Source organism: Berghia stephanieae, chromosome 15 (assembly GCF_034508935.2).
Source record: "Berghia stephanieae isolate SIO BIC M18660-M18661 chromosome 15, UCSD_Bste_1.3, whole genome shotgun sequence".
In the NCBI taxonomy this organism is placed as follows: domain Eukaryota; kingdom Metazoa; phylum Mollusca; class Gastropoda; order Nudibranchia; family Aeolidiidae; genus Berghia; species Berghia stephanieae.
In genome coordinates this window covers 23,781,692-23,795,200 of record NC_088374.1, presented here as the reverse complement: position 1 = coordinate 23,795,200, position 13,509 = coordinate 23,781,692, and the positions used below count along the sequence as shown (strand labels likewise).

General features: G+C 34.8%; 1 protein-coding gene across 1 annotated transcript in view; it reads right to left on the bottom strand.

Moving 5' to 3' along the window:
• Nucleotides 1–13,115, bottom strand: part of LOC144960584 (paired amphipathic helix protein Sin3a-like) — a 71,644-nt gene extending 58,529 nt beyond the window's left edge. The window contains 4 exon segments of the mRNA XM_078893805.1: nucleotides 1,250–1,412; nucleotides 3,740–3,861; nucleotides 5,463–5,503; nucleotides 13,084–13,115. Coding sequence (XP_078749931.1) covers nucleotides 1,250–1,412; nucleotides 3,740–3,861; nucleotides 5,463–5,503; nucleotides 13,084–13,111 — 354 coding nt within the window. The 5' untranslated portion in view covers nucleotides 13,112–13,115.
• Nucleotides 13,116–13,509: the final 394 nt, after the last annotated feature.

Genomic DNA, 13,509 nt, shown 5'->3' with positions numbered 1-13,509 from the left:
CAAGGAAAAAACACCAAAGAGCTTGAAGCAGTGCTCGAACCCGAGGCCTTCCAGGCCACAATGCAATGCCTTAACCACTCTGCAACTCCCCCCCTTGTAGGGATGACCTTTGCAAAAAATAAAAAAATAAAAGCCTGAAATTTTTTCACAAATGAAATAAATATTTTGCAAAAAGCATCTCTTCATCAAATGGTATCACCCTTAAAAAAAAAAAAAAGAAAAATAGTAATTTTAAAAAACAATCAAAGTCTCCAGCATAAATTATTTTTTTTAAAAAGAAAGAAACAGATAACCGGAAGATTTCAAAAAGCTGGTTTCCGGTTTTAACCTGAAAAAGGGCATCCCTGAATATATTATTATTAGAAATGGGGGAAATGTAGCAATGGCAAGAGGAGGTTCAAAAATAGCTCAGTGCCAAAGCACTTGCCTCGCATGCAGCAGAACTGGTGTTGGAAAATATAGATGAATGAAGAATTTATTGTATTACTTCCCTTTGTTTACGAAATTATAATTTGCCTTTATTCTAAACTGTTTGGACTGCAATGTTGTTGACTTTTGGCTTTTGATTTTTGATAAAAAAGAAGTGAAGATGAACGGAACGCATGAGGCATTTCGGTGTTATTTCATCTTATCTTATTGACTTTTGACTTGATTATTAGACAAATATTACAACTGGTATTCATTGACAAATGCAGTCTCCTAACCCCCCGACCACTCACCAGAGATTGGGAGCTGGATTTAATCAATCGAGTACTTTACAATAGACTAGCACCCCATCCAAAGGGAGCAAGCAAGCCTTTGCTGTATTCATTTTAACACTACAGAAACAGGGAAAATAATATCAAAAGCATTAACAATCACTACTAAAGACAACATATGTGACCAACCATCTCTAAATGGTATTATGTCAGGAGGCCAGTGAGAGTGAATTTATAATTAGAATTTTTACGAAATACGAACTTTGGGTCGTTTGCAGTGTATAAGAAATTGTATTGATTCCCCATGATTAAGAAAAGAAATTAACCCCAAGTTTCACATTTGTAGCAATAAATTCAATTTCCAGCACCATGTTTCATCTCAACATTCGACATTATACATAATTGAGACGGTGACTCATACAATAAAGCTTTAAAAAAAAAAAAAAAACTCCAGAAAGATGAAGAGGTTTGAAAACCTCAAACATGAGTGATTTTCAAATAAGTGACATCTCTGCAAAGGTGGAAGGATTAAGACGACGATTAAGACGTACCTGATTAGCTGGGTGTTGTGGCACTGTCTGGGTGTGCAAGGATTGAGGGGGGCCCCTTGATATGGGCACTGGGCCTGTGGGGCCTCCAGCGGCCGAAAGACTAACCCCGTGATGGCCAAGGGTACTGGGGACAGGTCCGTGATGAGCACCTGGTTGATTCAGTCTTGACGGAGAGAGAAAGTAAAATAAACAAATGTAAATCACATTGCTGATATTGTGGTAAGCTGGAGAAAAATACTAAGACTAAGATGTTCCTTCTTTTCTGCATAAATAGAAATAATAATAATAATAATAATAATAATAATAATAATAATAATAATAATAATAATAATAATAATAATAATAATAATAATAATAATAATACTAATAATAATATAATAATATAATTTTCAAGAAAGAAAAATAAACAAATGTAAATCACATTGCTAATATTATAGTAATCTGGAGAAAAATATCAAGATGTTCCTTTTTTCTCCATATAATAATATAATAATAATAATAATAATAATAATAATAATAATAATAATAATAATAATAATAATAATAATTAATAATAAAATAATAAATAATAATAATAATTTAAAATTTAAATGAAAAAAAATGAAAAAAAAAGAGAGAAAAAGAAGGAAGAAAGAAGAAGAAGAGAGAAGAAGAAGAAAGAAGAAGAAGAAGAAGAAGAAGAGAAGAAGAAGAAGAAGAAGAAGAAGAAGAAGAAAGAGAAGAAGAAGAAGAAGAAGAAGAAGAAGAAGAAGAAAGAAAGAAGAAGAAAGAAGAAGAAGAAAAAAAGAAGAGAGAAGAAGAAGAAGAAGAAGAGAAGAAGAAGAAGAAGAAGAGAAGAGAAGAAGAAAGAAGAAGAAGAAGAAGAAAGAAGAAGAAGGGAAGAAAGAAGAAGAAGAAGAAGAGAAAAGAAGAAGAAGAAAGAGAAGAAAAGGAAGGAAGAAAGAAGAGAGAAGAAGAAGAAAAGAAGAAAGAAGAAGAAGAAGAAGAAGAAGAAAGAAGAAGAAGAAGAAGAAGAAGAAGAAGAAGAAGAAGAAGAGAAGAAGAAGAAGAAGAAAGAAGAAGAAGAAGAAGAAGAAAGAAGAAAGAAGAAGAAAGAAGAAGAAGAAAGAAGAAGAAGAAGAAGAAGAAGAAGAAGAAGAAGAAGAAGAAGAAAGAAGAAGAAGAAGAAGAAGAGAAGAAGAAGAAGAAGAAAGAAGAAGAAGAAGAAGAAGAAGAAGAAGAAGAAGAAAGAAGAAGAGAGAAGAAGAAAGAAGAGAAGAAGAAGAAGAAGAAGAAGAAGAAGAAAGAAGAAGAAGAAGAAGAAGAAGAAGAAGAAGAAGAAGAAGAAGAAAGAAGAAGAAGAAGAAGAAAGGAAGAAAGAAGAAAGAAGAGAAGAAAAGAAGAAGAAGAAGAAAAGAAGAAGAGAAAAGAGAGAAGAAGAAGAAGAAGAAGAAGAAAGAAGAAGAAGAAAGAAGAAGAAGAAAGAAGAAGAAGAAGAAGAAGAAGAAGAAGAAGAAAAGAAGAAGAAGAAGAAGAAGAAGAAGAAGAAGAAGAAGAAGAAGAAGAAGAGAGAAGAAGAAGAAGAAGAGAGAGAGAAAGAAGAAGAAGGAAGAAGAAGAAAAAGGAAGAAAGGAAGAAGAAGAGAGAAGAGAAGAAAAGAAGAAAAGAGAAGAAGAAGAAGAAAGAAGAGAAGAAGAAGAGAAGAAGAAAAGAAGAAGAAGAAGAAGAAGAAGAGAGAAGAGAGAAGAAGAAGAAAGAAGAAGAAGAAGAAGAAGATAAAAAAAATTTTTTAAAAAGGGGCAAAGGGACAGGTTGATTCCTGGGTGATGTTGAGATCTAGAGCTAGATCTGGCAGAAAGTACTTTGCGATAGACTAGAGTAGCAATTAATTGGAGATTGTCTGGTTTACGCTATAGAAACCGGAATAAACTCCAGCTCCATGGGCCGATTAGCTGGACTACTTTTTTGTAAACTTACTGTTTGTTTTTAAGGGTTTTACGACGCTTGCAAAACATTAATGTCATATCAGCGCCAGTAAAAAGGAAGAAAATGGATAGTAAAAAGTTATAGAATTACAATTAAAGCACCCAAGTAAAAGTAAGACATATGGGAACTGGGAACAAATAGGGATCAGATGTAGATTCCAATACCACCAATGTACATACTTAGATTGAGATCACCTAGAAGTCTCATCCGGATAAGCACAAAATCCAACAGAGAGGAATACACTCAAATGCTTACATTATACACTAAAAATAACAAATATAATAATACATAACAGAGAGATGATTTACAAGAAAAAAAATATCATCTCCCAAAACAATAACTATGCATTTGACTTGTTTCCCTCCCAGCCAAGACTCCAACCAGGGCCAGGACAAAACCAAGTAACCTCATTCCAAGACAAAGATAGAAAGCATGTTGGAAAACAGACATAAGGGGATATAAGACACAGTATGGACCTCCCTTCCCGCTATGGGAGGTCAGGATCCCCACCCAGTGTAAACTTACTGATATCCAGGCAGTGGGAAGGGCATTCCAGTAGGCATGGTACCTTCACCCAAGTCAGCAAATCGGGAACCACCAGGGGGAGCTGTTACTTGTGGAAAGGTGTCACCAGGGTTCAGTCGTCGCTAGTAAATCAATATGATATAAATTAAATAAAAAGAGAAAAAAAAATGAACATAAATGAATGAAATACACAGGATTTTCTACACTAAAACTGATATGACACTTAAAAACAAAAAATTAACAAAATAAAACCATGTTTTCTTTTTGTTTTGTTTTTAAGTTTTACAACGCACGCAACATATTTTAGGTCATTTCAGTTCGGTACCAGTAAAAAGGAAGAAAATAGGATAGTCAAAAATTCTAGATTTACAATTAAAAAGCACATGATAAAAATAAAGACAAAGGGGAATAGTTCAAATAGAGAACAGATACAAATGACAAGTGTACTTAGTCTTTAGTTGAAGATCACCAAATAGAGAACAGATAGAGATGACACGTGTACTTAGTCTTAATTTGAAGATCACCAAATAGAGAACAGATACAAATGACAAGTGTACTTAGTCTTTAGTTGAAGATCACCAAATAGAGAGAAGTACAGTATAACACAAATGACAAGTGTACTTAGTCTTTAGTTGAAGATCACCAAATAGAGAACAGATAGAGATGACACGTGTACTTAGTCTTAAGTTGAAGATCACCAAATAGAGAACAGATACAAATGACAAGTGTACTTAGTCTTTAGTTGAAGATCACCTAAAATCCAGAAACAAGCAGAGGATCCGATCCCACTAACAGGAACACACTCAAATTCTTACAAACCATGATATTTTCAATACAAACAAAAAAAGAAATATAACAGTACTTAACAGAGAGATCATATATAAGGGGGGAAAAAAATATCATCACCCAAAACATTTGACTATACATTTGATTATTTTCCTACCAGGATGACGACGATGCCAAGTAATTGTAATCTCGTTCCAAGACAACAAAAAACAGAAAGCAAATTGGAAAACAGATATAGGGGGATGGAAGATCCCACAATAAAATAAACAAAAATCTGTACTTCCTCTATAGGTACAGTAACTCTGACACATGGTCAAAAGTATTTCTTTTTTTAAACTCACTCAACCCTAACACCGACTATATCCGTATTTTACCCAGGGATACTTTTACCCCATGTCTATTTATTGCATTTTTCTGAGACAAATCAATTATAGGGGTAGTATCAAAGCTAATGTTTTAGTTTTTACATGTTAATGATAGTTGAATAAAACTTTCTATGCACATGCTCATTAATTTTAATACATTTTTTTTTTTCAATTTTGAAAAGTAGCAACAATCTCTATCTAGGATTGAGTGAGTTAAAAATTAAGATAAAATTAATGTATTTCAATTTCATCCAACTTGATGAGTTTCAGGGGTCATCACTTGTATCAATGATTATCAAAGATCAAGGGGAGTCTAAAAGTGTCCTATAAAATACCCGGAGAAATAAATATTCAGGTTAACTGAACCAGGGCCTACTTGCTACACAGAGAGAGAGAGAGAGAGAGAGAGAGAGAGAGAGAGAGAGAGAGAGAGAGAGAGAGAGAGAGAGAGAGAGAGAGAGAGAGAGGGAGAGGGAGAGAGAGAGGAGAGAGAGAGGGAGGAGGGAGGGGGGAGAGGAGGGGAGGGGGGGGGGGGGGGGCAGAGAGAGAGAGAGAGAAATATCCCAACATACCTGTGTTTCGTCAACTCTTCTTTGCATGGTGAAGGGTTTACCTGTCAAAAAAAGAAGAAAAAAAATGAATACATAAAAATAAAAATTCAAACTCAACATGTTATGGTGAATTTAACAATAAAACCAACCCCCCCCCCCCCCCCCCCACCCACTCTTCCTCCTCCTCTTCTCAACTTCACCTCACCAAAAAAAGGATAGATATGAGGTTGTGCCAAACCTTGTTCTTTGAAAAATAAGACATAATGCACATGAGAGGAATGATAAAAGGATCCTGGAATGGGGAGCAGAGCTCTTGTCGTCACAACTTCCTTTCCCCCCAGTTCAAAACACCTTGGAAGTGTGTAACCAGTCCTCCGGACAATGCATGCACATTGTATTTTGGTTACATATTGAATCACAACGTGGCATAACTAATTGTACTTTGGTTACATATTGAATCATAACGTGGCATAACTAATTGTATTTTGGTTACATATTGAATCACAACGTGGCATAACTAATTGTACTTTGGTTACATATTGAATCATAACATGGCATAACTAATTGTATTTTGGTTACATATTGAATCATAACGTGGCATAACTAATTGTATTTTGGTTACATATTGAATCACAACGTGGCATAACTAATTGTACTTTGGTTACATATTGAATATAACGCATAACTAATGTATTTGGTACATTTGAATCACAACGTGCATAACTATTGTATTTTGGTTACATATTGAATCACAACGTGGCATAACTAATTGTATTTTGGTTACATATTGAATCATAATGTGGCATAACTAATTGTATTTTGGTTACATATTGAATCACAACGTGGCATAACTAATTGTATTTTGGTTACATATTGAATCATAACGTGGCATAACTAATTGTATTTTGGTTACATATTGAATCATAACGTGGCATAACTAATTGTATTTTGGTTACATATTGAATCATAACGTGGCATAACTAATTGTACTTTGGTTTCATATTGAATCATAACGGGCATAATAATGTATTGTTACATATTGAATCATAACGTGGCATAACTAATTGTATTTTGGTTACATATTGAATCATAACGTGGCATAACTAATTGTATTTTGGTTACATATTGAATCACAACGTGGCATAACTAATTGTATTTTGGTTACATATTGAATCATAACGTGGCATAACTAATTGTATTTTGGTTACATATTGAATCACAACGTGGCATAACTAATTGTATTTTGGTTACATATTGAATCATAACGTGGCATAACTAATTGTATTTTGGTTACATATTGAATCATAACGTGGCATAACTAATTGTATTTTGGTTACATATTGAATCATAACGTGGCATAACTATAACTATAACTATTTAAATGTCAGGCAGATCCAGAGACCAGCGATCACATCGTCCTCCACTGTCCAGTAACTAAACTTGAAGGTGGCTATGAAACAGTTCTTAGGGCGGAGGAAGACTTTAGAAGCTGGGTTGACGAAATGAATTTGGAAGTGTAGCCATACACTACTATTACTACTATTTAAATAGTAGGATGTATAGACAAAGTAAAAGAGCGAGGATGATCAGCATTTATTTAGGCTAGAGAAAATACGATGCCATCACTCTGAAACCAGATTAAAATGCATGGATCCATAATTCTAATAAGTTCTTTCAAATTCAAAAATTAATCCAAAAAGTTTACTATCGAAAATTAAGAATGGAATTTAAAAAGCTTGTTTTCTCTCCTTGTTTGGTTTGGGAGCAATGCAGTTAGGTACTTAGGTAGACGTCTAACTTGACACCCCAGCAGTGAACTGATAAATGGCTGGCACCTGACTTTTAGGACTTGTGAGTGATGGATCTCAGGAAAAAAATTCATATAATTTTCACTTATCGACAGATTTTTATGATTTATATCTAATTTTCTACAGGATGAATTAGCCTTTATCGTTTCGTGATTGTTTATGTTTAAATCAGTAGTAAATTAAAATGCTTGTAGTTGCACGTTAATTCAACATCTTAATATTAAATTGAGTTTAGACCAAGTTTTTAATCCCTCAAGCCTTAATAAATTCATCTCAAGGAATTCTTACTCCAATGTCAGCTGCCATTTTAGGCCACTTTTGAACTCCAAATGGTGGGGGTGGTCATTACAAGTTTCAGGTCACAAAATCCATAAAATAACAACGAAAGCAAATTCAAATTGGAGTAAATTTTTTTTTCAGCTTGTCTCTTAATAATCTCAATTTGCTATTACTATTAGAATTGTCTCGAAAAGGATTTTATAAAATGATACAGGTAGGTACTTTGTGTCTAGCATTTTTATTAAATGCATGGACCTACTTTCTCTTGTATATATCTCCAATTCTCTATACTTTTCATCTTCTCGACAGATTTTTATGATTCTTATACTCTATTTTCTCAGATCTCTGCCTTATCGTCTTCTGCTCTCTTCTCTGTCTCTCTCCTCTATCTCTCTCTCTCTTCTCCTCTATCTCACTCTTCTCTTCTCTTCTCTCTCTCCTTCTCTCTCCTCTCACTCTACTCTCTCTCTTCTTACTCTCTCTCTCTCTCTCTCTCTGCTCTCTCTACTCCTCTGTCTCTCTTCTTCGTCCTCTCCTCTCTCTCTCTCTTCGTATTTCTTCTTCCTCTCTCTCTCTCTCATCTCATCTCTATTACTTATTCTCTCTCTCTCATCTCTCTCTTCTTTCTCTACTCTCTCTCTACTTCCTCTCTCTCTTCTCTCTCTCCTCTCTCTCTCTCTCTCTCTCTCTCTCTCTCTCTCTCTCTCTCTCTCTCTCTCTCTCTCTCTCTCGCTCTCTCTCTCTCTCTCTACTGGCTTAACTTGAAAATTATCACACACAAAGGAAGAGACAGACTGTTTAATGAATCCATAATTGATGTCTTTTTTAGCAGACCTCAATATTGAGGACTAATTTCCATGATTATACATTAAAGTAAAAGCAATAATCGTCAAATTGATGATGATGATAATAACAATATTAATAATAATAATAAATCAACATATAATGATGATGATAATAAATATTTTGATAATACTATGTACATATTATGGCTCACAATTTAATTTGCCAGTTAACAATGCCTTATTCTTCTGATGGATAATACAGTACACATAAAATATAATATGAAAAAAAAAATACAATCAGAAATTATTTTTAAAAACTGAGATTGAAATACGTTTTTTTTTGTATTTTACACAATTATATAGCACATTCCCATGAATTCACTTTGCTCAATGTGCTATACGTTCCACTTTTTCCCCTCAACAGTCAACAGGCCATATCAACCCTTATTATCTCATACCGCATGGCATAAGTCATCTGTTAGGCATACGTTTTGCTCAAACACTTTTATAAAGTCTAGGTGGCATTTTTATGCATCTCCGTTGGAGGTGTAAAAAAACGCACCGTTTTTTATACACCTCCGTTGGCGGTGATGGTAAATTAATGAAAATGTTACTGCATACGTCCATGAGGTTTAAATAGTTTTAGATTGTAGTTTAGCATGCTGCTTAGTGATTACCGATGTGCGTTTATACAATGTCAATGATAATAAATTGAAGAATAATAACAATAATTTAAAAAATCAAAAGTAAAAAGAAACTTTTTTCTACTACTTTGAGTATTTCTGTTCTTTCAATATTCAATGAAACTTAAAATTTATCCTCTATAGATTCTGCTTCTCTTTTAGACATTTAATTTGATACCAATTTTATCAATGTGGCATAAATAGAGACAAAGTTATCGTGAATCCAGGAGTGCGTTATGTAATGTTATGTAATCTGCTTTTTTTCTAGTATGAAAAGGTGTCCAAAAATAATGTCCATTGTTTTTAATCTCATTACATTTCTGAAGGTGTTTGCGAAAAGGGGGAAAGTTGTAGATTCCAATCGAAGACAGGGCAGGCCAGCAGACAGAAAGAGAGAGGAGGAGGAAAGAAAATAACCAACGATTTTAGTTCTAATGTACAGAATGTTTTTAACCCCCATCAGACGGACAGTTTTAAGTGCTTGTACAAAAAATTAGACCGTCATCGTACGGACATTTTAAAGTGCTTTTATACAAATTCAGATTCTTTTATCAACAAGAGAGATGAACTTTTATTAACGATTGATGCTGAGAGTGTTGATGTTATAAGTATAACTGAAGTGTTACCTAAAAATCAGCAAAGAGGTAAAATCGAGCCGGTAGAACTTCAGATTCCAGGCTTTGATTGTTTTCACAATATTCAGGATAAAAGTTGTCATCGTGGTGTAGCCATATGGGTTCGTTCAAAGCTAAATGCTCAACCAGTCAAGTTGTCAGACAACTTGTCATCATCCAAAGAATCCGTTTGGTGTGAAATAACACTTAGAGACAATGATAGATGTTAGTTGGCTCGGTTTATCGTTCACCGAATAGCTCTTTTGAAAACAATGATAAGATTAATGAACTTTTAGTTAAAATGACAGAAGGCAAATCACATGTTCTAGTTACGGGAGATTTTAACTTTCCTGAAGTAGACTGGGCAAACGAGTTATCCCCCAAGGACTCAGATCACTCTGCTTCTAAATTCATGGAAGCTGTCAGGGATTCATTCTTAACACAGCACGTTAAGCAACCAACTCACTACCGTTCAGAGCAAACCCCAAATATTTTGGACCTGGTTTTTACAAATGAACATTCAATGATTGACTCAATAAGACATGAGGCTCCACTAGGCAAGAGTCACCACCAGGTTTTATATTTTGACTTTAGATGTTACACAAAGAAATGTTACTCGAACGAACCCCGCTACTGTTTCGATAAAGGCGACTACAAACAGCTTTCTGAATTAGTCTCAGCTGCAGACCTAACACAAAAAATAATAAACCTGTCTGTACTCGATGCATGGACTATTATCAAATCTGAAGTTATGTCTGCAGTGGACATCAGCGTACCAAAAGTTAAAAGTAGTTCAGACAGAACTTCACCTCGGTGGATCAATCCTACAGTCTTGGCAAAACTCAAGAAAAAGAAGCAAGCTTACAAAAAGTACTTAGAAACTAGAGAGGGTGCAGACTATATTAATTACACGAGGGCCAGAAATCAAGCCAAAAGCTCATGCAGAATTGCTGTAAAGGACTATGAGAGATCTATTTCTCGTATGGCTAAAGTGAACCCGAAAAAGTTTTTTGCATATGCTAGAACAAAAACGAAGACTAAAGACGGTATTGCGGATTTGTATGATGATCATAAGACAGCCTCATCTAACATTGACAAAGCCAATATTCTTAACAAGTTCTTTAGCAGTGTATTCACCAACGAGGATCTTACTAATATACCTACATGTGAAAAAAAAAGTGTAAACAACATACTATCAGATATAGAATTCGACAAAGACACTGTAAAGAAGAAACTAGACAAACTCAATATGAACAAGTCCCCAGGACCTGACATGTTCCACCCCCGCGTATTATGTCAGTTGTCAGAAGAACTCTCCGAACCATTCGCGTTACTGTTCCAAAAATCACTTGACTCAGGAACTCTTCCACCCGATTGGAAAGAAGCACAAGTTACACCGTTATTCAAGAAAGGAGACAAGAGTAATCCGGGCAATTATCGACCAGTTAGCCTCACCTCAGTGGTTTGCAAAATAATGGAGAGCATTATTAGAGACTATGTCATAACTCACCTAAAGAACAACAAGTTACTGTCTGAATGCCAACATGGCTTTGTTTCTGGCAGGTCATGTTCAACTAACCTCCTAAAGACTTTAAATGATTGGACAGAGTTTCTCGACCAAGGATCTTCGGTTGACGCAATCTACTTAGATTTTGCTAAAGCTTTTGATTCTGTTCCCCATCAAAGACTCTTAAACAAACTGGAAGCTCATGGTGTTCAAGGAAATACTCTAAGCTGGATTAAGCATTTTCTAGTAGGCAGGAAACAGAGTTAGCGTGCAAGGCACAGTGTCAAATTGGACAGAAGTTCTTAGTGGAGTGCCACAAGGCAGCGTCTTAGGTCCAACTCTTTTCGTAATCTTCATTAATGATTTACCAAGTATTTTGTCTAGCTCATGTTCAATGTATGCCGATGATACTAAAGTATACAGAAAGGTAACAATCTAGAAAATAGAGACAGTCTTCAGTTAGATATTGACAATCTAGTCAACTGGGCAGACGATTGGCAACTGAAGTTCAACGCTGGAAAATGCACAGTGCTACATCTTGGAACGAAAAACAAAATCTTTCACTACGATATGAGACAGCATCACTGTAGCGACAGAACAGCTCTGAATAAGTCAAAACTTGAGAAAGATTTGGGAGTACATGTTGATACTAAATTAAAATTCTCAAAGCATATAGAAACACAAGTTAATAAGGCAAACAGAATCCTTGGACTCATCAGAAGATCTTTTACCTATTTAGATGCAGCAACTATGAAAATACTATTTACTGCATTAGTCAGACCCCATCTCGAGTTCAGCAACTCAGTATGGTCACCACAATTTGAGAAAGATAAGAAACTTATTGAAGGCGTGCTTCGCAGAGCAACAAAAGTAATTCCTGGGTTGAAAGATAAGCAATATGAGAATAGACTGAAACGTATTGAAATTCCAAGCATGACATACAGACGAGTATGAGGTGATATGATTGAAACATACAAGTTTACACACAGTTTGTATCAAGTCGAGAGTAAACTTTTCGTGTTTGCAAACAATGGAACCAGAGGTCATAATTACAAGCTGCATAAACCAAGGTGTAACACATCGCTTAGGCAACACTTACGTGTGATCGACCGCTGGAACAGTCTCCCTGAAACGGTGACCAATGCTCCAAGTGTCAACGCCTTCAAAAATAGCTTAGATAGCCACTTAGCAGATTACATGTTTAGCATAGTTGAACCGCCCATTAAGATCCCATCAAAGGGTTAGACGTATATACAGGTCAAAAGATCTGTTAGGGTTAGGGCCTTCAATTTATCAAAAAGTTTATATATTATAGATACAAAGGTCAAAAGATCTGTTAGGGCTTTTTATTGACTTTTATCTCGATGAACTGAATGCCAAGATCAGCAAAGGCACAAAACGCCTAATACGCTGGAAAACTATACTATACTATACTATACTATACTAATAAATGAGCTAACTTTAACCTTATAACAGTTATTGACATTTGAGTGCGAAATCAACGGTTTCTTGTCTTGGTCACAATGTTCGACGAGTTCGAGAGACTCGAGAATTGTTTTTTTTAGCTCGAGACGGAGAAAACTACCTTCGAAACTACAAAGATAAATGTTTAATAGTAATAGTAATAGGGACACAGCCCGTCAGAAAAAACTCTACTTTCGTCAAACATGTAATCCCTTGTGTTGAGGTGAAAATTGTCAGATGTGAAAGCAAAAAGTCAAAGTCAAATAACAGACCACAAAGTGGGGCTGGGGCTGGGAACAAGAGAATCAGAGAAAGGAGCAAAAATGTCAGGGACGCCATCATAAAATCTTGATGGAATAGTCTGCGTAGGCACTAAAACAGTGCTATGCCTAATGATCTTCATTAAACCAACACAATCTAATGGAAGAACACCGCTGTTCAACTTTACAACGCAATTAATTGTTTTTATTCTAGTTTTTCCACCCACAAACATTGAGCTTACCTTTCCGCCATACTTCTGAAAACTTCATTATACGGACGAAGAATATTTTGTCTATTGACACAAACTGCCTTGAAATTTATGTTAGTAAGATTAAAAATGTTAAATTATACAATCATATTATCGAAAAAAAATATTTATATTACATATATAAATTATAAAAATTGTTTTATTATACCTTTTAATTCCTTTATAGCGATTTAATTTGGATCTTTACATTGGTTATTTTTACGGTTTCCTTGTACTTAACTCAAGTTTGACCTTTGACATGCATAAATTATAATAATTGTGCTTTAGGTTGGGTTGTAGTTTACGGTGAATGTATATGTTTTGGCTCCCAATGAAAAATATTATCAGCTTTTTTGTTTTAATTGTTATCTCGTTTGATTGACAACAGTAATCATCGATATTTAGAAATGCAGCTGCGAT